We start from the raw sequence: 23,232 nt of genomic DNA on the forward strand, positions 1-23,232 counted from the left end.
CTCAGCAGATTTGACACCGTACACACGCTGCCGCTTCCAGATACCTTCCTTCAAACCTGCGGTTTTATTCCCCGTACGGGTGTCTCTGGATTTTGCCAGGGAGGCTAATTAATCTCCTAATTATCTGACCTCCAGTGATTGCCTTTCACACTTGACTTGGGCGGCAGAACGGTTACTATTCATGGCAGCCTGGTCGATGCCTCCCAAAGTCACTTTGAGAGCGATCGGAGAGCCGGCCTCTCCGCGTCCCTCCTTCCACGGCAATATCATACCATTACCCACCTATTTTAGGGAACAAAAATCCCGATTCAGGCCAAAAAGGTTAAAAATACAAAGCGAACGGGGTAGGGTCCAGGTTGGCTCTGCTTGAGTTGCCAAATTCTTGACCAATTTTTCCCCCAAGGCACAGACAATCCTTAGCCCAGCGCGGGCGCCAGCCTTGACCCAGTTGCTATCTGAAGACGCCTCTCGTTTAAACAGATCTGGGATTTTTTTTTTTTTGGCCACATTAACCCAATACTTTTGGCACAACTGATTTATTTTAGGGGCAAACACCTCTGCATGGACAACCGTGCCCCAAATCCAGGCGTTTTAAGGGATAATATCAGCCACAAGCCCTGGCTTCCTGGGAATAATGTTATGGGGCTAATTCTGAGGACTTTAGGAAGCTGGTGTGGCAGGAGAAACAGCAAAATACGCTTCAGCTGGGTCTATACTGGGAAGAAATACAACTTTTTGCCCAATCTAGCTTGGCTGGGGAGAGCTCTACCACAGCTCCGCGCGGCAGCAAAAATCACTCATCTTCTGACAAACCCAGGCGTTGTTAGATCCACTGATAAACTAAAGGTCTTGATTGATTGCGGCTGATTTGAGTCACACATCCTGGGATTTTTTCCTCTAGTTTTTGACATATAAAGCCTTTCCCCCCGCAAGATCCTTGCACACAAACACGAGCAGGACGCGCACTGTTGGAAAACGCGACAGGAAATAAATGGAGGAAAAGAAAAGCGCTGTTATTTTTGCCAGTTAAACCCCGCTACCCCCATCAGCTCTCAGTTACACCAAAACAAGTTTTACCGTGAACAAACTCACCTTGAGCTCCCCAAAAACGCTCAGAAATCAGAAGACAAGGCTGCGGAGTAAAGTCACGGGTGCTGGTGGGTGCCTTGAGAGAACGCTGCTCTTGCAACCATGGTATTGATGCCTACTGCCGAGCGCCCCGCAGCTCCCAGGTTCAAATGTATTTTGGGCAGCGCGGATTGACTCCGGGAGCAGAAAGGCATGACGGGATGCAACGAGACCTCGGGAGAGGACGGGACGTTCCAGCCAGTGGAGAGCTGCTCCTGCAGAGCGATGGCCTCTAGAGATGAAACCACCAGGACACAGGAAAATTCAAGTTGTCCAACGCCGACTTGTAGGATCTGCATCTTCCAGGGGTTGCTGGGGTGGTGTTTTGCACCAGTTTTGCCCCGTTCGCCAGGGATTTGGGAGGGTAACTGCTTTTATTTTTTTGCTCTGTGCAATATCACTTACACCTGACCTTTAGGAACGGAAAGAAGTTCTTCAGGGAGGTGCAGAGAAGCATTACCAGCGGTGAGAAAGCTCCTAAACCCCCCGGGGCCGCGAAGATCAGCCCCCAGGCCACCAAACACACTTTGGTGGGGTTTTTTTTTGACAAAGGTTGCACATCAAATTATTTTCCAATTTCCACGTTTTGCTTTTAACGTGTTGAACATCGGTAAATTTGATTTCACGACAACCAAGCTCTCGGTCACGCGAGTACGTCCGCTCTGCTGCCCGAGCTGTCCGCTTCTATTTAATGCCCGGCTTGCTCGCCCCCGCTCAGCCTTTTAACGGAGGCGTCGATAAACCCGCATCAAAGCGGCGCCCGGCGCTTCGGCACAGCCGGCCTCATCGTCGGGCAAAAAAGCGAGGAATGGGAAATCAGACTTTGTGCTCCAAGGCCGTTCGATAACGGGGCTTTCCTCCCACCTCAGGGGAGATTATTCGCCGGCACGAGCCGGAGTTTCGGCAGAAGCAAAGTAAAACCTGCCTGAGGCTTTATCCCTGCTCCCATTTTCCTCCCAGCTCCTGTTTTATCAGATCCGCTCTTCCACATGAGCAGGGTCAGGTCTGGAGTGAGGCAGCAGTGACTTCAAAATGCAAAATTTAGGGTCAGTTAGAGAACATTATTGGCACCCCCTTTATTCAGAGTTATGAGGCATGTTTGCAAGCGGGGAGAAAAGTTTTGGCAAACTGCACTTACAAATCCACGCTCTCACTTCAGTCTACCTTTCCCGTTTTCCAGACCAGCTCTCCATGGGATTAGGGAAGCGGAATGCCCAAGCTGATGCAGGAATCGACTTCTCCCCGTCTCGCGTCGCTCGCCGCCTGCCAAAAAATAAATTTTAATCCAGGCACGACAACTCGCTCGCATCCGACCCGTTCAGCGCTGTGCGCGCCGGCGTCCAGCCTCTGCCAGCTCTGCCCAGCCAAGAAAGCGGCACAAAGGTGTTTGACCTGTAATAAAGAGAAAAATAACAGAAATTAACTTTCTCTCTCAAATATGTGGAAATACAAAGAGCGGGTTGAATTTGTCAGCTTGTGTTTCTGAAGGTTTTACTAAAAACCTCCTGGAGAGAGAGGGGAGAAGGAAGAAAAGCAAAATCCCTGGGATTTGTGAGCTGCCCGGCAGCCACCCTGTTATTCCTTAAATAATTGTGCTCCCCCAGCTTCCCTGGGCTGCAAGTTTTACCTTCTCCACTTGGAAAAAAAATCCCAAAAAACCAAACCCAATTTTGGCCAGACTGTTTTAAAAAAAAAATCAGTAACCCACCACTCAGCTCCTGTGGTTCACAGCTCCATTTTCAATGCCATTTGCAGGGGAAAAAAAAAAAAATCAGGTCAAAAGGCATTTTTTTTCTCAAGCCTATGCTGGGGATTGTTTGTAATTTAGCTAAAAAATAAAACCTGGAAACAGTCAGAAGAGGGAGACAGAGCCCGGTGGTTGCACACCAGCTCTCACCCAACACATTTAATTCCGGTGGTTGCACACCAGCTCTCACCCAACACATTTAATTCCCATATCCCGAGCGACGCAGGAGGGAGCCTTGGTCACCAAGTTGTTGCGCTAAAAAATAAATATTATATAAGGTAATTCCTTGCCCGGGCGTTAGAAGTTGGTCTCCAGCCGAGGGGAGTCCACCACCATCCCCAGTGGCACCACGTTGCCGCAATAAAGCTGTCGTTGTCTGAAAAACTGCTGGGCTCTCCTGTTCCTCGCCTGGGGATAGAAACTGAAGGCGCAGTTGATGCGGAAAGGCTGGAACCCTTCAGAGACAAGCGTTTTGCCCCTGCGTGAGCCTTACCCAAACACCCATCTCGCTCCAGGAGGTGCAGGTTGGTGTCTCCACGGGGATTCGATTCCTGGAAAAGCCCTTTGGAAGGGCTCTGCGGAGGGAGCTGCTCCGATTTTTCCTGGATCCGTGTTTTCCTGGAGCCCAGGCACACCTAGGGTCTGGGCGCATCTGGGAGCCTACCACAAGGCCCCGTTTTTCAGGAGACCAGGGTAGATATGAGCATAAAGGCACGCCAAAGCGCAACGATGACAGCGCCGCTTCCCTCCCAACCGGCCTGCAGTTGGAAGCAACTTTGGAAAACGCAACAGAAGTCACATTTATTGTGTAAATAAAAACCTAAACCCAGTAAGGAGATGTACAAACACTTCAGAAGAGTAAACGGACCCCAAAGAGCTCACGTGCCCTCACAGTACATCGTGGTTTTTAGAACCTTCCAGTCTTACTTTACACTTTCCCCTAAAGTATCTGCTGAACCTGAGAAGATAAGCGGCATTATTTCCACCTTCAACATCCGCCGCCTCGCCAAGAGCTTGGCTCCGAGCTGCCTTTCAGTTCCTCCACCTTCTCACAGTTTGCTGTGGCAGATGGTGCCTCCCTCCTCCTCCTCGTCTTCCTCATCCTCAGCACTGACGGGGATGTAGCCCCCTTCCTTGGGCAAGCACCAGCACCAGCCCGCGCCGCTCAGATCCACCGCCCCAAAGCTGAAATCCCGCATCTCCAAGATCCTGAAGTCAACGGTGTCCAGCTTGGAGTAGATCTCGTTGAGCTTTTGCCAATACAGCCAAGCCATCACGAGGCCCATCACCTGCAAAATACGAGCATTAAAACCGCTGAGAGTCATGTAAACCCTTCCTGAAGATCTTCTCCTGCAAGAGATCCTGTCACCTGAACTTCCAAACCTGCCCATGAGACAAGAGGGACAAGATCTCTCAACATGCTGGAGGGGAGGGATGCCATCCAGAGGGACCTGGACAGGCTGGAGAGGTAGGCCCGTGCCAACCTCATGAAGTTCAACCAGGCCAAGGGCAAGGTCCTGCACATGGGTGGGGGTGATCCCAGCACAAATCCAGGCTGGGGAATGAAGGGATGGAGAGCAGCCCTGAGGAGAAGGACTTGAGGGTGCTGGTGGGCGAGAAGCTCAACACAAGCCAGCAGTGGGCGCGTGCGGTACAGAAACCAACCCTTCCCTCAAAACAGAGGGAGGTGGATTCAGATTGGATGCTAGGAAGAAACTGAGGGTGGTGGAGCACTGGCCCAGGTTGCCCAGAGAGGTGATGGATGCCCCATCCCTGGAAACGTTCCAGGCCAGGTTGGCCAGGGCTCTGAGCAACCTGATCTGGTTGGAGATGTCCCTGCTCCTGGCAGGGGTTTGGACTGGATGGGCTTGAACAGTCCCTTCCACCCTAACAATTCCATGATTCTATGATTCTAAAATCTTCTGCCAAAGCAACAGGCTCGCTGCTGAACTCATTAACGACCACGGCCAACTCGCGACGTCTCACATCAGCCCTGGCAGCAGGATGCAGATTAGCTGGACGTCACCGCGAGCATTGCGAAGAGAGCAGCAGAGGTCCAGGCTCTCGCTAAAACGAAGATATTGCTGCAGGCACGGTGCCACCCGGCTTATTTCCCATTTCCCTGTTGGCTCTCAGGGAATTAAAAAAAAAAAGCATTTTCATCAGCGCAAGATTTGAAGCACACTGCTCGGATTTCACCTGCCGTAACCTTTGCGGCGCTACACGGCGGTGGCCACGAACACGGCCAAAAAGCCGGAGCGGGGAGCTATTTGCAGACCCGACGCTGATGAGGGGCACGGTGGCAATCAGGGCGTTGGGGACGGTGGCAATCAGAGCATTTTCAGCACAAGCTGCATATTTCGTACCGACCCTTCGCCCCCCTCGACTGCCGATCTGCAGAAATAAGGTTGGTTTATTCCCTAGAAGCCCCCGCCGCTTTGGCGTCGGCACCGGGACGCAAACAGCGCGGTTCCACAGATATTTTCAGCGCACGAGGTGGGATGGAGGAGGACGAGAGCATCTTGAGCCTCAAGGCTTTCCCCCTCGCTTTTGAGGCTAATAAAGACGATTTCTGCTCAATTGCTCCTCGCAACAAAGAGTCGATGAATAACGCGGCTGCACCCATACCATCCATCAGCTGGAATCTCCCGTACTGTTACGGCGCGTTGGTTTTGGGGCTGTAAAAATGTTATTAATCATTTCTCTGGGTCCTAATCGATCCATTAAGTTGTCTGGAAATTGGGAACATGAAGGGAAGGATAAATGGAGTGAAGAACAAAGGGCTGTCACGCACCTTGAATCAGGGATCGCTTTATCCCAGAGCGGGAAGGGAAAAGGCTTTGTCCAGAAAAGGCTGCAGCTTGCGCCTTGCACAGAAGCTGCCCCCAAACAGCTCAATATTTATTTTTCCTTCCCAAATTCACCCGGAGATGGGTGTCCCGGATGGACAGCTCTTCCTTCAACAAGCCGGAAAAGGTGGAAGCCCACGTCCCTTGAGACGCCCTCCCAACACGGAGAGTCCTTCCCTGAACTCCTCGTCTGGAGCTCGCTCCATTCCCGCTTTCCCAGTCGCACCCCCTGATCCTCAAAGAGCATCCTGCTAATTGGGAGTCCACCTAATGACTGCTAATAGGATTAATTGCCGAAAGAGCTGACGAGGAGCCGGAGGCTCCTGAGTGGTGATGGCTAGCAGGGCTTTTCCCGATTGCAGGAATTACAGAAATGCTGGTTCGTGCCATTAGGGAAAGACAACTGCGGATGCCGAAAGAAAAATCAAAGTCTGGAAACATCTCAGCATCTCCTTTTGTTACCCAAACAGCCCGACGTCAGGTTGTCTCACAGCCCCATAACTTCTGTGTACGTATCTGCGTAGCTCCCCGCTGCCCTCAAATATTCACTGCTGCGCTGCGTAGTATAGATCTGACTGAGCAGGCAACGCTTTCCCAAATCTACGAAATTATTTCAGCCTGCACACGGAGACGGCATTCGTCTCCGACACCAGCTGCGCAAGACGCACTCGCTCCCCAAGAAGATGAGCAGGCCCAAACCAGGCCGCTCAACCTCGCCGTCGCCCGGGATGGAGCTTGCTTTGGGTTGAGGAGCAAAAATAACAAAACCCAAGACTTGGTCACGGCAACGCCAGCCGGGGTCCCGCTCTCCCATCCCATCTTTGTCCCCAAAAGCCGCAGAAATCCCCAGGCAGGGACGTGAGAGGCCAAGGCTGGCTGGAGGACGCTTGGAGACGGCTCTGTCTCTCCGTGAAACGGAGGGAGAGCCCAAGGCAATCGCTCCCGCGCGGATCCGGATAACGAGATTGTGCTGATCCATATTCAACAGCAGGGCCTTTAAGGATTTTTAAAGTTTTCAAGTAATATTTAAACGTATGTCAAGCTTTAGCATTATTTACTGCTTTTAGCCTGTCATCGCTGGGCAGATTGAAACCCCGCTGCCGATGTAATGCAAGGACCAAGCAAGCAAAACCCTCTGAAACGAGCCATTTTAAAGCAAGCATGTCATTTTTCCCTTCCCTAAACCAAACAGTAATTCAGAAAAGATTTGTGTTGACAGGAAATTGAATGCAAATGGATTGAATTCTGCAAAACCAGCCGGGTTTGGGGCCATCACCCCTCCTGCTCCGCTCCTCCCAAGGGCGACGCAATGTCCGAGGCACCCCGGGACGCAGCGTCCCGGTTAAACTGGGGATTTCTTGAATGGAATAAAATTACCCCGGTCCTCAGTCGGCAGCCGGCATCCCACAGCCTTCGCTCTGCTCTGAGTTATGAGCCGACGTCCGTTCCAGCTCACCCCTAATATCATCTTTCACTTAATGAAAACAGAAAAAGCTGTCAGGAATACAGATGCGTTCAATATCCCCGGCACCAAGGGCGCCGTGTTTTCCAGAAGTCAAGAGACTTCCAACGCGCGCGCTGCTCCTATTGCACTGCGATACGAAGGCAGGCGTTATTGCCGAGGAGCATCTTAATAAAATGTATCAAATAACAAGACTAAAAAAAACCTTAAAAGCTGCTTTTCTCCCCAAATTCCCCTCCCCGTGATGGTAATCGCCGGCGAGCGAGGGGAGAACCGCGTGGGAGCTGCTGCTTGCGGGTCTTTTAAAGTCAGAGAACGGCTTCACGCAGCAGCAGCCGCTCTCGCAGCAGGCATGAGCAGCGGTGTGCGTAAAATAAAACCGAAGACGTTCGCATATCGAGGGAACCGATAAAGCACGCAGACCCCCCAGGAAACCATAAAAATAAATACAGATTATTTTTGCGGTGATATTGCAACAGCACTTCCATCTATACACTGCAACCTGCATGGATAATCTGTAACTTGGTGGCAATTTGTAATTTTTGGGGCACCCAAAAATCCCCTGTGGTGACCGCCATGGAGAAGACCACCCTGCAGACGACATTACCCGAGAATTACCGCCGCGCTTCCCCGTCTGGACACCGCAAAGGGAGCGCGCAAAGTCTTGCACAGGCACATCCTTCCCTTCGCACGCGTTTTCCTCCCCACTGTGCTCCACGGCCACCTTGAGCACGAACCAGGGAGGGAAACTTTGCAAAACCAAAGCGTCACCGTTAGAAGAAATGATCATTGCTGTGGCCATGCAGAAACCTGGATTATTCCTGGATTATTATATTTTTACTCATTAAGCATACAATGTTGCACCAGGAAGGAGATATCCTATTGCTTTTTTAAGAAAAAGTTCAATATCTGAATGCACAGCAAAATGGAACGAGGGGCAGACGCCTGTTGCCATTTCCCACCTCTCCAGCTCCTCCCAGTAGCAGCTCGGTGGCCTCCAGCCCACCCAAACTGGCATTTTGCACCGAAGACCAACTGCAGCTGAAGACCTTTATCTCCATCTCTCGGCATCGTCTCAGGACTTCCCCAGAAAGGCTTGGCTGAACCCTGCCCCAAACCCAGCCAATTTCGGGTAAGGAACTTCTGCATCTTCATTTTCAACCAGGGAAAGGGCGAGCAGGACATCTGTCAGCAAGGGCCAGCCAGAAATTCCCCCACCCAACCCATCCAAGCAGCTGGAGGAAATTTACGTCCATCAGAGAGAAAAAAGAAAAAAAATCACTCCAAAGCACAGATCCCTCGGGATTTTGTCTTGGACTCCCAGGGGCTGTGCAATGCTTACGAGTCACCTGAAGGACGGGAAAATAAAAACCATTCATCACTCCCAGCTTTTCATATCCTCCCGCCCTGCTCAAACTCCTTGCGTCCCCAGGAGAGGGACCTCCCTGCTCCGGCAAAACCACTCAGGGACACACGGCCAGGCACGGACGTCTGATTATTTTCTCGTTTACGCCCCAATTCTAAACACTCATTTAATCCCGGAAGGTTCCCACGGATGCCTGCAAGTCCCTGCTACTGAAAGACTCTTGAGTTTTCTCTACGCAAACCAGCCAAAGCTCAAAAAGCAAATTAAAATCTTGGGTTTTTTGCTTCTGAACTTGCGCCGACACAAACGTCTCACTTCATCCACTGCTGTTAGTCCAAGGCCTGAACAGTCACCTTTACATTACAGGAGACATCCAGGAGAGACTGAAAATCATAGAATCACAGGATGGTTTGGGTGGAAGGGACTTTCAAAGCCCATCCAGTCCAACCCCCCTGCCAGGAGCAGGGACATCTCCAACCAGATCAGGTTGCTCAGAGCCCCGGCCAACCTGGCCTGGAACGTTTCCAGGGATGGGGCATCCACCACCTCTCTGGGCAACCTGGGCCAGTGCTCCACCACCCTCAGCGTAAAAGGTTTCTTCCTAACATCCAGTCTGAATCCACCTCCCTCTGTTTTGAAACCATCACCCCTCGTCCTGTCCCAGCAGGCCCTGCTGAAGAGTCTCTCCCCACCTTTCCTGCAGCCCCCTTTGGGCACTGGGAGCCGCTCTCAGCTCTCCCCGGAGCCTCCTCTTCTCCAGGCTGAGCAGCCCCAGCTCTCTCAGCCTGGCCTCACAGCAGAGGGGCTCCAGCCCTCTCAGCATCTGCGTGGCCTCCTCTGGACCCTGCAAGCTCAGGGTCAGGAATATTTTTGGAAGCAGTGAAGGAAAGGGCTGAAACACTCATTTTCACGTATACAACAAGAAGGAGGTCTGGAAAACCACTTAGGCGTGTGCATATGTGTGTGCACGTGATCAGTGGCTCAATTTGGGGTGGAAACTTTGCATTTTGGGCCCTTGCAGAGCACTCGAAAGGAACTCGGCTCCTCCAGCCACATCTTCCTGGGCAATCAGACATGCAAGGCTCAATTTGGCCTTCGCTTAACGAGGGCAAAAACGAAGGATGGCAAACAGCAAGAAAACGATGCTCAAGAGCCCTCGCAGGGTGACAGCACGACTCACCGCATCCTGCTGCATCACGGTCCCGACAAAACCAACTCTGGCCATGGAAAAAAGAACCCGCCAGCCCAACGAGGGCCTTCCGCAAGCAAAACTTTCCACAAGAAACCCTTTTTCCATGCCAGCGTCACCAGTTTTTGCGCAGGCGCGTGCCCGGCTCCGGAGGCCCCTGGCCGTTTGGCCGGCTGTAAAGCTGGATCATGGAAACGGAAGAGTTGAATCATTTCAAGCTTTCCCACAGCTAATCAAGTAAACGGCAAGCATTTATCTTTTATTGGCTTTTCCTTCCATAAATTGATATTTATAGACCGGGCTCTCATCGAGGTCATGGACCGCAAATGGAAAAATCCTTTTTATTCCCCTTCTCTACTACATTAAGCACACGGCAGCCGCTTGAGAATACACCGCCTTCCAGTCCCCGGAGCGACTCCGATATTAAAAAGTAAACCAAACACAAATTAATCTCGGGAGGCAAAGGGGAACGCTGGCAATACAAAGCCTTTTACGCGAGGAAACATTCAACACAACTGTCACCAGGAGATGAAGATGCCAGCCTGACAAACGCGTGTTGTAAGTCTAGAGCTGCGGTTTTGAGGACTCAAAGAGTTGATCTTCTGGATTTATGCTCTTAGGAGGGAACATCTACCTCTACAATGATGTCATCATGCCGTAGCTGTGCCCAACACGAAGCTTTGGAGACTGATGAAATATCCAAGTGAAATGGAGATGCCAATAATTTACCGCAGAGTTGACACCTATTAACCCTTGGCAGTGACCTGTCAACAGATTTTTTTTTTTTCTTTTTAATTGGACTTGCACCACTTTCTGCCTCTTTAGTATGGACCAAAAGGGGCTGAAGAGCTTTTTTATGCCCTCCTTTCTACAGTGGCTACGTCTTGGCTAAAGCCCTGATGGAAATGAGCCTGGCCAGGGATGTCAAGAGCAACAGGAAAAGCTTCTACAGGTACGTCGGGGACAAAAGGAGGTCCAGGGAAAATGCAGGTCCTCCCCAGAAGGAAACAGATAACCTGGCTACCCAGGACATGGAGAAGGCTGAGGTGCTCAATGACTTTTTTGCCTCAGTCTTCACCGATAAGGGCTCTTGTCTCGCCACCCAAGCTGTGGAAGGCATAGGCAGGGACTGCGAGGATAAAGAACCGCCCACTGTACTCGAAGAGCAGGTTCAGGAACATCTGAGGAACCTGAAGGTGCACAAGGCCATGGCACCTGATGAGACGCATTTGCAGGTCCTGAGGGAACTGGCGGATGAAGTTGCCAGGTCGCTGGCCATTGTATTTGGGAAGTCGTGGCGGTCTGGTGAGGTCCCCCATGACTGGAAGAGGGGGAACAAAACCCCCATTTTTTAAAAAGGGGAACAAGGAGGACCCAGGCAACTACAGGCCGGTCAGCCTCACCTCTGTGCCTGGCAAGGTCACGGAGCAGATTCTCCTGGAAACCATGCTAAGGCACATGGAGAGCAAGGAGGTGGTTGGTGACAGCCAACATGGCTTCACCAAAGGCAGATCGTGCCTGACCAATTTGGTGATCTTCTATGACGGGGCTACAGGATCAGTGGACAAGGGACGAGCAACGGATATCATCTACCTGGACTTGTGCAAGGCATTTGACACTGTCCCGCACGACATCCTTCTCTCTAAACTGGACAGACATGGGTTTGACAGACGGACCACTCGGTGGATAAGGAGTTGGCTGGATGGCCGCACTCAGAGAGTGGTGGTCAACAGCTCAACATCTAAGTGGAGAATGGTGACGAGTGGCGTTCCTCAGGGGTCCGTGTTGGGTCCGGCCCTGTTCAATGTCTTTGTCAGCGACATGGACAGTGGGATAGAGTGCACTCTCAGCCGTCGACACGCTGAGGGGAGGGATACCATCCAGAGGGACCTGGACAGGCTGGAGAGGTGGGCCCATGAGGCTTTGAAGGTCCCTTCCAACCCTAACAATCCTATGATTCTATCTTCACGTTGCTGAGGAGGATGAGACACCATCAGAGAACATCCCCTGCACAGACGGGGATGGAAAAGTTGGAGATACCCCTCCTGGGGTCAATACACAAGCTGCTGAAAGAGCGCCTGGGCACGGCAAGGAGAAAAGAGCAACGCGTGAGGTCACCTGGCTTATTTCAACAACAAACGCGGTGTAAGCTGCCTGTAAACTCCTCAGATAATCTCACCAGAGGCAGGGAAGTTAGGAATGCAGCCAGCAGAAATTAAATCGATGTGCTTTGCTGCACCTGCTGAAAGATCTGGGGCTGCTTCATAATTAAACACAACAAGGACGAGGCCACAGCGTGAATTTGCCACGGACTGCCAGCGACTCCATTCAAACGTCCTTCTGAGAGTGATACGAAATGCGTCGCCGTTCGGCCTCGGCCTGCAGCTTGGCTGAGAAGAAGGGCAAGGAGATGGGATTGTTACTGGAGAATGAAACATAGGGGAAAAAAAGAGAATTAAAGGTACTCTGCAAAGGCAGAAAAATAATTGAGGTGGTGCACTTACGCTTCGCTCTGAAGGAAAAAAGACAAATGAATACAATCACTTCTCCTCTCCTAAAATGGGATTTTTTTTTTCTCATTTCTTGACGGCTTACTTAAAAAAAGGCAGAGACATTCATGATTTAAGAGCGATCATAAGATTTACAAACTCCCTCCGCCCTGCACCGAGCAGGAGAGAGGCCGGCTGCTGTGCGCTGACGTGTCCGGCCAGGATTTTTCCCTGTCTCCTCACCCGTTTCACCAGTTCAACGTCCAACAGGACCCAGCAGATTTCCAGCGTCCCCAAGACCCAATCAGACAGATGCCTGCACGCGTGAGAAGGCAAAGCCAAGCAGCCTGCCCTTTAACTCACACAGATATTTGGGGAAAAGTAGAAAAAACTTTAAAATTCAGTAATGTCCTGCATGATGGCAAGCCAGAATTTGATGGTTTCCCACATCTGAGCTGATGGAAAGACAACAGCGAGAGGAATAATCACCCACTCTTGGTGGCTGCTCTGTGTCAGCCAAAACTTTCCTTGGGTCCTTCCTTCTGCACAAGAAGAGCCGGCTGCTTATCCCAAATCCAAGCACAAATCTCAGGCACTCGGAGGATTAACATCAGCCGAGCTCAGACCCCCAACCTTTGAGCCCCTGAGCTGCTCGTCATCACAGACACGGCAAGTTTGACCCTAAGGAAGAACAACGCTTGGTGGAAACTTGGGCAAAACTCAAAGCTGGACTCAGGACATGGATTACGGTCTCAACCTTCTCCCCAGCATCCTGCAAGTTTTCCACCAAGGTGGTTTGCAGCTCTACGGCGAGGCAGATGTCCTGTGCGGGTCACAACAAACACCCAAGGGCCAAAGATGGGACAGGTCAATACGTTCACTCTTCCCAAAGTCAAGGCACTGTCACCTCCACACATCAGCGGCACCAACCCCTTCCCCTTGGATGGATCGGCAATTCAAGGACAAAATTCTCACCCCAGCTTTCTGCTGGCAGCTGCTGGAGATGAAGCTGTTTCTGGGCTGACAGCTCCTGGCAACGCAGATGGCCATTTATAACTTAATTCCCTCCAAAACTTGACAGAATCAAATCCGATTTATATTTAAAACCTGGAAATGGTGAGCAGATGGGAAGAACGAGGTTCTTCATCTGAAGAGCATTTAACGGCACGCCAGAAAATCACAACGCTTGCTCAAAAGCACTTGATATTCATCAAGGCTCAGCAATCCTTATTGCCATCTCTCTTTTTTTCCTCCCCATTCTTCCCAATTAAGAGCATCACGTTGGCAGGTTAATGGGCCGCGCAACAGGTGGCTCCCATAATGGGCTTTTGACACCCGGCAAGGCAGATGGAAGCGGTTGCCTCCATCACAGCGTTCTCTCACCCCATTTCCGCGCCCGTTGTGTTTCCTGGTGGTAGCACAGCAGAAGTCCATCATTCGTTTGCGTGCTTTGGAGAAAATGCTTTCAAAACATGGAGCATTGCAGCCCGGATTGGGCACAAAGAGCTCCCCCTCCTCGTTTTCTCATTCAGATCATTCAAGAGCTCAAGAGGGAAGTCCACCCTTTGAAAAATTACCTCAATGCCCCACGTATTTCCCCCAAAATTTCTGCTTTATTCAACCAACGTTCTACCTTTCACTGCAACAGGAAACACGCACACACAAATCATTTAATTCCCACTTAGATAAAACCTGGAGAGCATCACCAAATACCTCCAGTGGCAAACCCAGCGCTACATCCAGTGAGATAAAAAGAAAGCGTTCACTCGTGAGCCTCAAAAGGAATTAAATAAAAAAATAAAGGAACAAATCAACCCTAAATCATCAAAGTTCTGTCAAAAAGAATTCTGGAAAGATCTAAGAGAGATATTCACCTCCTTGCTAGCACAGTGCTGAAAGCCGCAACCTAAAATTTCTCTCCCCATCGAGCATCTGTGATGAAGAGCTTAATTACCTGTGCTGGAAAGCTGCTCGCGTCCGCAGGCGTCGTTAACGGGAAATGGATTTCACGAGGCACGGCAAACCCTGCTAAATTTACGGTTATGGTTTGTTTTGGTTAATATTTATGCTCTGTTCGAAGAGAGCTGTAAAACCACGCGTGCCTGGCTTTTAGACGCTGTAACTTGATCAACGATAAGATTTCAGGAGCGCGTTACGAGGCAGCTAGCGCCGCAGCCGTACACCGGTAATTTTGCTAAGGACGCTCTGGGAAGCACTGTGACGTTTGCAGCCCAAGACACAGATCTCGGATGTAAGTAGAAGAGAAAAAAATAACCAAGTGATTCTTTTTTCCCCCTCCAGTACAGCGAATAAAGCCGAGTGGACGCCGACCGGATCCAGCACGTACCTGCGGAAGCAGCAGGGAGCAGACAATGCCCAGCGTGGCCTCGAAGTTGTCTTTGAGCCAGAGCCCGACGGCGTGGATGCAGCCTCGCACATGGATGACGCTGAGCAGCTCCAGGCGCTGGAAGAAGAGAAGCACCACGGTTTTCACGGAGATGCTAGGTTATTTCTTGCATTTGCTCCCTCTTTCAACCCGAACGAGCGGCATAAGAAGTGCTTGGGAATTGATTTCTCAAGTTGGACCTTTCCCTGTGTTTTCTTGCCAAAAAAACGTCCCTGGGAGCTACGGACCATATGCATGGAGATACCGCAGCTCTCCGCGGCGACACAGCCCCGCGGTCACCCCCGAAGGCCTCAAAATCAGCTGCTCTCCTACCACCAAGCCTCAAAACACAACTGGGGAGCAGCATTTCCCGGGGCTGATCCAGGAGAGAGCTCGCTGCTCTCGGAAAGGCCAAGTCAAAGCTTGCAGGGACTACCCACACGTGTCACAAGCCTGCCCGTGCTCTGCAAGGCTGAGCAACGCCCCGGGATGCCAAGGGAAAGAGATAGAAATGAATTTATACAGCTGCAGTCACAGCCATCCTCGGTGGGGAAGAGCTGACCCGCAAACAACCGGTTTGGCTCAGGGAGTTTGGGGAAGGAGAAGCAAATCCCGTAGGTATGAAGGAAAAAACCAACGTCACCTCTTTATCGAGCGTCCTGTATCCGCACAGGGTGTTGATGACCTCTCCGGGGACCTGCGAACAGAGAGCTGGTGAACAGACGTAGCTCGGAGGAAACCAAAGGAAAATAAGAATGAAAAGCAAGAAACAGCAGAGCTCACGCAGTCACCTCAACCACTCAGGGTGGCACGAGGCAAGCAGCCACCTCAAACCTCGCTTTGCCCAACCATGCACGTCAGCAATAAGTTGCTAGTTTTTTCCATTTTTTTTTTTTTAAATCACTTTTCTCTCTGGTTCTGCTGTTTCTGAGGATGCTCAGGTCCCCCCCAGTGCTTTTTTTTGAGCTGGGACCACCTCCACACCATGCCACCGTTTAGCAAAGCGGCTCTTTCAAAACATTCCCTTAGTTTTCTCCTTGTTTCATTCCCAGCACCTTTTCTAACCCCCTCAGCCGTGCCTCTCCTTTGTAACAAAGGGAACTCCACAGGGATTAAATGCATTGGGCTCCTCAGAAACCAAGGGGGAATTTCCCCAAAGCCTTCCACCACTGAGAGGAGAAAGAGAAGGATTTTAGACATCCCCAAGGCTTAGATCTTTGTGGCCAACAAAAATGTTTCAAGAGTTACTGCTAACAAGAGAAATTCCAGTCAAACGCTGCTATTTGGGACCTTTATAAAATAAAAGGTGGGCCTGTGCCAACCTCATGGAGTTCAACCAGGCCAAGGGCAAGGTCCTGCCCGTGGGTGGGGGCGATCCCAGCACAAATCCAGGCTGGGGGATGAAGGGGTGGAGAGCAGCCCTGAGGAGAAGGACTTGGGGGTGCTGCTGGGCGAGAAGCTCAACACGAGCCAGCAATGGGCGCTCGCGGCACAGAAACCGACCCCACCCTGGGCTGTGTCACCAGCAGCGTGGGCAGCAGGGCGAGGGAGGGGACCCTGCCCCTCTGCTCCGCTCTGTGAGACCCCCCTGCAGCGCTGCGTCCAGCTCTGGAGCCCCCAGCGTCAGAAGGACGTGGAGCTGCTGGAGAGGGTCCAGAGGAGGCCACGCAGATGCTGAGAGGGCTGGAGCCCCTCTGCTGTGAGGCCAGGCTGGGAGAGCTGGGGCTGCTCAGCCTGGAGAAGAGGAGGCTCCGGGGAGACCTCAGAGCGGCTTCCAGTGCCCAAAGGGGGCTGCAGGAAAGGTGGGGAGAGACTCTTCAGCAGGGCCTGCTGGGACAGGACGAGGGGTGATGGTTTCAAAACAGAGGGAGGCAGATTTAGATCAGATATTAGGAAAAAATGTTTTCCACTGAGGGTGTTGGAACCCTGGCCCAGGCTGCCCAGAGAGGCGGTGGATGCCCCATCCCTGGAAACACTCCAGGCCAGGTTGGCCGGGGCTCTGAGCAACCTGATCTGGTTGGAGATGTCCCTGCTCCCTGAAGGGGGGTTGGACTGGGTGGCCTTTAACGGTTCCTTCCCACCCAAACCATCCTGTGATTCTCTGAAAAGAAAATCTAATCCTTCTGCTTCTGTCAAGAAAGCCGTCCATTTGGGTTACAAAATTGATTCTTGCTCATTCCGAGAAGACTGGAGTCGCAGAGTAGCTCCAGCACATCCTGAGCTCGTTGGGCACTTTGTACCTCTTGGGATTGATGTTCCAATGGGTTTTTGGGGGCTTGTTTCATGGATCAAACAGCAGTGTCCATAACATCGTGTGCTTCTAAAGGCCCTTGTGCCCATAAAATAATAACGCGCTGAAATTATTACGCTTTCAGAAAGATGCTTTGACAACCAGTAAAAGCTCCCGGACAACAAAACAAAACCATCTTGTGCTTTGGAGGCGCAAAGATGAAAAAGAGAAATGTGCACATTTAGGCGTAAATCATGCTTTCCCACAAGACACGGCACAACAGAAATGTGCTCCTCCGGCCAGGCTCCAGCCGTAAAGCTGCAGCTTACTCCTCCAGTAATTGGCAGGGAAATTATTCCAGAGCTTCGTTACCTACCACATTCCTCACAGCGCTATCAAAAAATCCCATCTCGCACCACTTCAAGACGCTGTTTACAACCTGGGCATCGTGAAGGAGACTAATTAGGCTCCGTGCGTACGAAAGATTTGTGGGGAAATCTGGAGATGAGCAGCAAAGCACCCATCAGCATCGCTGAGAGAGATCCAGGGGTGGGACCATGAAATGCAAAGCCTAACGCATAATGGGAATCCGCAACGCTCTTAGCCCTGAGGAGAAGGACTTGGGGGTGCTGCTGGGCGAGAAGCTCAACACAAGCCAGCAATGGGCGCTCGCGTGCAGAAACCAACCCCACCCTGGGCTGTGTCACCAGCAGCGCGGGCAGCAGGGCGAGGGAGGGGACCCTGCCCCTCTGCTCCGCTCTTTGAGACCCCCCTGCAGCGCTGCGTCCAGTTCTGGAGCCCCCAGCGTCAGAAGGACACGGAACAGTTGGAGAGGGTCCAGAGGAGGCCACGCAGATGATGAGAGGGCTGGAGCCCCTCTGCTGTGAGGCCAGGCTGGGAGAGCTGGGGCTGCTCAGCCTGGAGAAGAGGAGGCTCCGGGGAGACCTGAGAGCGGCTCCCGGTGCCCAAAGGGGGCTGCAGGAAAGGTGGGGAGAGACTCTTCAGCAGGGCCTGCTGGGACAGGACGAGGGGTGATGGTTTCAAAACAGAGGGAGGTGGATTCAGATTGGATGTTAGGAAGAAACTTTTTACGCTGAGGGTGGTGGAGCACTGTCCCAGGTTGCCCAGAGAGGCGGTGGATGCCCCATCCCTGGAAACGTTCCAGGCCAGGTTGGCCGGGGCTCTGAGCAACCTGATCTGGTTGGAGATGTCCCTGCTCCTGGCAGGGGGGTGGCACTGGCTTTGTAGGTCCCTTCCAACCCTGTGATTCTATGATTCTTCGGGTAAATGCTGTCACCCATAGTGGTATAAACGAACCTGTACATCACCAAGGATCTATTAATTTGGTTTACATTAAAAAAATAAACCAGTCGTCTTGACAGCTTTCAGTCCTCCTTGCTTTTCAGACTCACTTTTCACAGACATCACAGCCTCTTGTTGGTGAAACTCTCTATCGAGCTCCTCGTTTGATTGCATCTGGCTACGGCACAAATTCATCACCGCTTTTCTTCCTTCTTGTGTTAAATAACCAAGGGCTTCTCCATTGTCTCCAGTCCTGTCCTTCTGAGTAATTCCCGCAACACCGTGTATTTGGGAAGAATGTGGAAGATAGAAAAGTGAGGTTTCAGCCTTGAGCGACTTTCGTCAAGGTCTCGCACGGAGGAGAAGGTCAGAGCTGAACTGGAGTTTGTAACACAAAACCAGGCAGGAGCCCATCTCCTTCCCAAACACATTCTGATGCCTTCAGGGGTCACAACAGAACAACACACACGGACACTTCAAACCCTCCGAGGGCAGATGGCTGCAATCCTCGCATTTTTTATTCAACCAACTGCTTTTCTCCCCCAGTTCAGCGCCAAATGCCAGCGGTGACACCTCACAAGGGGGTCAGAGACCGCTATGCTGCGGCTTCCCGGGAGAAGGCACAAGTACCTTGCAAAAACCGTTTAGAAAAGCACTTTAGAGATGAGGATCCAGTCTCACACCCTCAAGCAGGCACATTTTTGCCCATTCCTTCTTCTCGGAAAGATTTTCAGGTCTCCAACCTCAGAGATGAGACTTTTCAAAACAGCCAGAGGAGTTCTGGAGGATGTCTGCTCTCATTAATGCAACTCAGCTGCCCTGGAAGATGCCCCAGGAAATACAACACAAAGCTCTTGGAGGTTCTTGTCATAGAAAAAGTCTCTTCTTGGAAAACGGGATGGTTTCATGGTTGTATTTAATAACAAGCTGAAAACACATTGCAACCAACCTCCTAATCCACGTTTCACGCTCCCTCCTTCGGACAAGCTTGCTCCTATCAGTATCTTTTGTTCTTTCCACAATATTACATCTCCAAATGACATCTTCTGGTACCTCTCTACTTAAATCTCAGAGGTCCTCTAAGACAAAAGGATGCGTCGCTCTCCACCTTTCATTCACGAAGGCACAAATAGAGAAGAAGGACAAAAGAAGAGAAGGGTTTCTTGCCCTACAAACCAGTGGATTTATAATTGGCTGATAAAAAGTTATTCACAGCGGAGACACCATTGCGTTCATCTCTACGCAACACAGAACCACCCGTACACACACCAGGGTTGTCCCTGGTTGTCCCTCCAGCTGCAGGGCCAACGCAAGATCTTCTCTTCAGCCCTGAAGTAACACATTTTGGTGGAAAGGGTTTTCAGCACAGCTTGTGCATTGCTAAGACCCAACCAATTATGTCCAGACACAGATACCTTCCTCATCTCGAGGTGCAGAGGTGCTTCTCCCACCTTCTCAGCCCACAAGGAAAATCCCCACAACAACTTTGCAATTTCAGCAAACAGCTGAAGAGAAACGTGCTGAAACTTATGGTACATGCAATTATGGGGGGTTTCACTCTGTTGTTTAAGCTAAAATTGTATTAGCTTGTTTTACATCGCAGGCAGCAGAAAATGCCCAAGGGAGCTGGCTCTCTTAATCCATTTCATGTCCTATTGATATCGTGTTGGGCTGATTTCTTAACCAGAAGTGCCCTGCAGTGCCAAAAATCAACCCTCTGAAGAACGAGGCTACATCAGTCTACCTGGCTGCTCTCCTCCCCAGGAACAGGCTGTGTTTCTTACGGAGATTTAGATGCATTTGGTGAGGTCTTGCTTCCCATAAAGCTGCTCCAGGTGAAAAAAAACGTAGAGGATTTACTGTGGACTTTCCCTCCTAGGGGCTGGCTGCTCCGGTCCTTTGCTAGAGCATCCTCCAGACCCAGCTCATTGCAATGGGAAGCCAAAAAGTTGAGTTATTTCTCACCCTACTATATTAATCATCCGTGATTTCTTTTCTCTCCAATCTGCCTGCTGCGCTGAGGTCTTTTGTTTGCCAAATTGTCACCCAAAACCGTGGGGAGTGTAAAAATACCGAAAAAGCACTTGGCTCTCTCCAACACATCCTCACTCATAACACAAAAGGACAGCACATGAATTTCTAATTCCATCTCCAGGAGCTTTAGGATTCTTAATCAACGCCCTGATTACAGATGGCAATTATTTTTGCAACCGATTTGCATGTCAGACTTCCACTGCTAATTAAGACACCTCAGATTTCCCTCTTTTTCCATTAAAAATCCAACAGCAATGCTAGCCTGACGATACGTTTCCCTCGTGCAATTCCTGAAGCCTGGAGCATGGCCAGGTTCTGGAGGCAACACCGATACCCCTGATGCTCCGAACCCCGAGGAGGTTTTCCTATCAGGATCATGCTTCGCAAATCCTTTTTAGCAACGTTCATAGCATTTCTGGCCAGAGCAGCCAGGGATATTTGCACTTTTTTTCCCCGCCGTGGCCCAGCTCTTGGCATTTTATCCGCAGCATGTGTCAGATTGATTGCAATGAGGCCGGCGGTCGTATTAAACACAACGGTGTCGGAGCACTTAGCTTAGGTTCTACGGAAAAACACTGCTTAGGGGGGACCGTCTTGATTTTCAGCTCTGAAAATCAGCAGAGGAGACCCCAACAGCTCCACAAATGCACTCTGCCCCTCTCCATCTCCATTCGACCCAGCTCGCAGCGTGTCGGAGGGCAGTCGCTCACCAGACTTTTCTTATTCCATTGTACAAAGGCAGGTCCTTACCCAAATACCTCTCACAGCCTCATTTTCAGCAAAACCCTCCAAAACCTCCTCGTTAGGAGCAGACACCAGCAAACCTGACCCCCATATCCTGCTGAACCCTGCAGCGGCTGGCTAAGAAACGCGTCCTCTAGGACAGGAAAGCAGAGGACAACAGCTGCTTTGGATCCAGGCTGAGATGCAGCCAAGTCCTTGTAAGATGCTCCAAAACCCTTTCACATCACTACGTTGAAGAGTAGGAACTTGGCATTTCTAACGACTCCGTGGCACGATACAAGTGCAATTAACAGCCCAGTGCTCTGGTATTTATTCTGTGTTAAAACTACTAAAACAGCGTAGCCCATATATACATTTTTTAGTTTCTTTAGCATCTCACACTGATCCGGTCTCAAATCGCTTTGCAAGATGGCAATGCAGTTTACAAGAAACCCTGTAGCGCAGAAATACGCAGGCATAACCGGTTGCAAGAGGGGGTTTTGCTGAAATATTGACTGAAATGACGGCACTTCCCGTGCCTCAGCCACTTTACCTTCCTGATGCAGCATGTGTAGGGGACCCCGCATGCCAGCGGCCCGCTGCCATTGCAGGAGTGGTACTGGTTGACCTCCCAGTCTCGGTACTCATCGCCGCCGCAGCAAGAAAACTAAAAAAAAAAAAAAAAAAAAAAAAAAATATAAAAAAATAAAAAAAAAAAAAGAAGAAGAAAAGGATGAGACATCCAGCTGAACAAACTTCGGCATCTCCAGCCCACCGACGCGTCTCCCCTCCAGCCGTGCCCTGCATCTCCACATCTCCAACGCTGCTTTGCGACACCAGCCCTGAGCGCCCTGATTATTTTCTGCTTTCCCAGACCCTAAATACGAAGCTGAAGACACTGTGTAAAAAAAGAAAAGCGGGTGTTTAGCCCCATTTAGCCCCATTTTAGAGGCGTGCAGCAGATATAGACGCGTACACACGTGTACTGGAGGCATCCCTGCTTTCACAAGCCCAAGAAAGATCAGGCTCATTCATGCTTCACTGATTTAATTACAGGTGACTAATCCATCCTCTTCCCATAGCAGGCAGGAGAGACGGCTCTCTCAGCGCCTTGAATGAGCGTATTTCTCGGCTCTCGAAGGCAGCTCGGCTCGTTGCTGCCACTCGACAAAATGCTAATAAGGCTGCGCGGTCTAACAGAGATTTCTCTTCCCGTCAAGTTAAATTAGAGATCAAATGCTACAGCTACAAAGGAAAAAAGCTTCTTTTTTCTTCTTTTCCAACAATGAAAAAAAAAAAAAAGTTTAATGAAAGTCACTTTCTGTTCTCCGCAGAATAAAAGTGGGCTTATTATACACAGAGTCATCCCTTCTCTCAGTAAACAAGCTCGAGTCTTTACATTTCTTCCCTCGGAAAGAAAAGCCTGAAGCAGGCAGGAGAGGTCTGTGTGCTTGATAAGACAGAAAAACCCCAAGTTTTCCCCATTTCTTTAAGGACCACACTCTTCAAGGAGCAGTTTTTGGGAGAGGTTTAACCTTGCGAGCATCTGCTCCCCCTCCTGCTGACGGGTTGGTGGCCATAGTTGGCCAACGGGTCTTGGGGTCTTCATGGCCTCCTCCCACATCAAAACAGGCAGATATGGCCAGGAGCAGCCAACCCACAGATTTACAACTCTTTTCCAACTTCCTACCTTTAATTCCTCTGTCATTTTTCATCCTACCCCTATCAGTGAGGGACATCGGCTTGCAGAATTTGCCTGGAAAGAAGGGGAGAAAAACAGCTACCAGGATATTGGCTGGTGCTACCCATTTCATATCCCCATGCTGCAAGGAATTTGTTTTTATAACTGTGCAAAAATTGGTACAAAATCCTCCTGCTGGGAGGCCTCACCGGGGTGTTTTCTTCTCTGCAAATAGAGGTTTCACCCAAACTGCTGTGGTGCCTGAATTTATTTCTCACAAGCTGAGACAGACTTTGGTGTGGGTTTTACTTCCAGGTGGGCTCCCAAAGCTCAGAGAAGCGTAACAAGTAGAAAAATAAAAGAGAGTGCACGTAAAGAGCCTCACCGGTCGCATCCAAGGAGCTCTCCGTGTCGAGGACCGCTGTCACCACCCATGAGATGCGGGCTTATTACGGTTAAACCCATCGCCCTGGAAGCAACACGCTCGAGCGAGCCATGCTGGCGACAGCTGCCTTTCATCTTCTCCCAGAAGAAAGGAGGAGGTTTGCAAGCTCAACACCCTCATCCCTCTGAGCCCTACTTTGAGTTTGGAGCCACATGGGTTCAAGCAAAGCAGCGCAGCCCCGGCAGCTCTTTGAAATTCAAA

The 23,232-nt window shown here is 50.7% G+C and overlaps 1 protein-coding gene across 2 annotated transcripts in view; it reads right to left on the reverse strand.

The window, feature by feature from the left end:
* Positions 1-3,650: 3,650 nt before the first annotated feature.
* LOC147597433 (tetraspanin-15-like) overlaps positions 3,651-23,232 on the reverse strand; it is a 42,314-nt gene continuing 22,732 nt past the window's right edge. For both annotated transcript variants that reach the window (XM_086767970.1, XM_086767969.1), the window contains 4 exons: positions 21,459-21,572; positions 15,260-15,313; positions 14,578-14,694; positions 3,651-4,164 (listed from right to left, as the gene is read on the reverse strand). In XM_086767970.1, coding sequence (XP_086624096.1) covers positions 3,925-4,164; positions 14,578-14,694; positions 15,260-15,313; positions 21,459-21,572 — 525 coding nt within the window. In that variant the 3' untranslated portion in view covers positions 3,651-3,924. The remainder of the gene's footprint in view (positions 4,165-14,577; positions 14,695-15,259; positions 15,314-21,458; positions 21,573-23,232) is intronic.

Source organism: Chlamydotis macqueenii, chromosome 27 (genome assembly GCF_036417535.1).
Source record: "Chlamydotis macqueenii isolate bChlMac1 chromosome 27, bChlMac1.mat, whole genome shotgun sequence".
NCBI classification, from domain to species: domain Eukaryota; kingdom Metazoa; phylum Chordata; class Aves; order Otidiformes; family Otididae; genus Chlamydotis; species Chlamydotis macqueenii.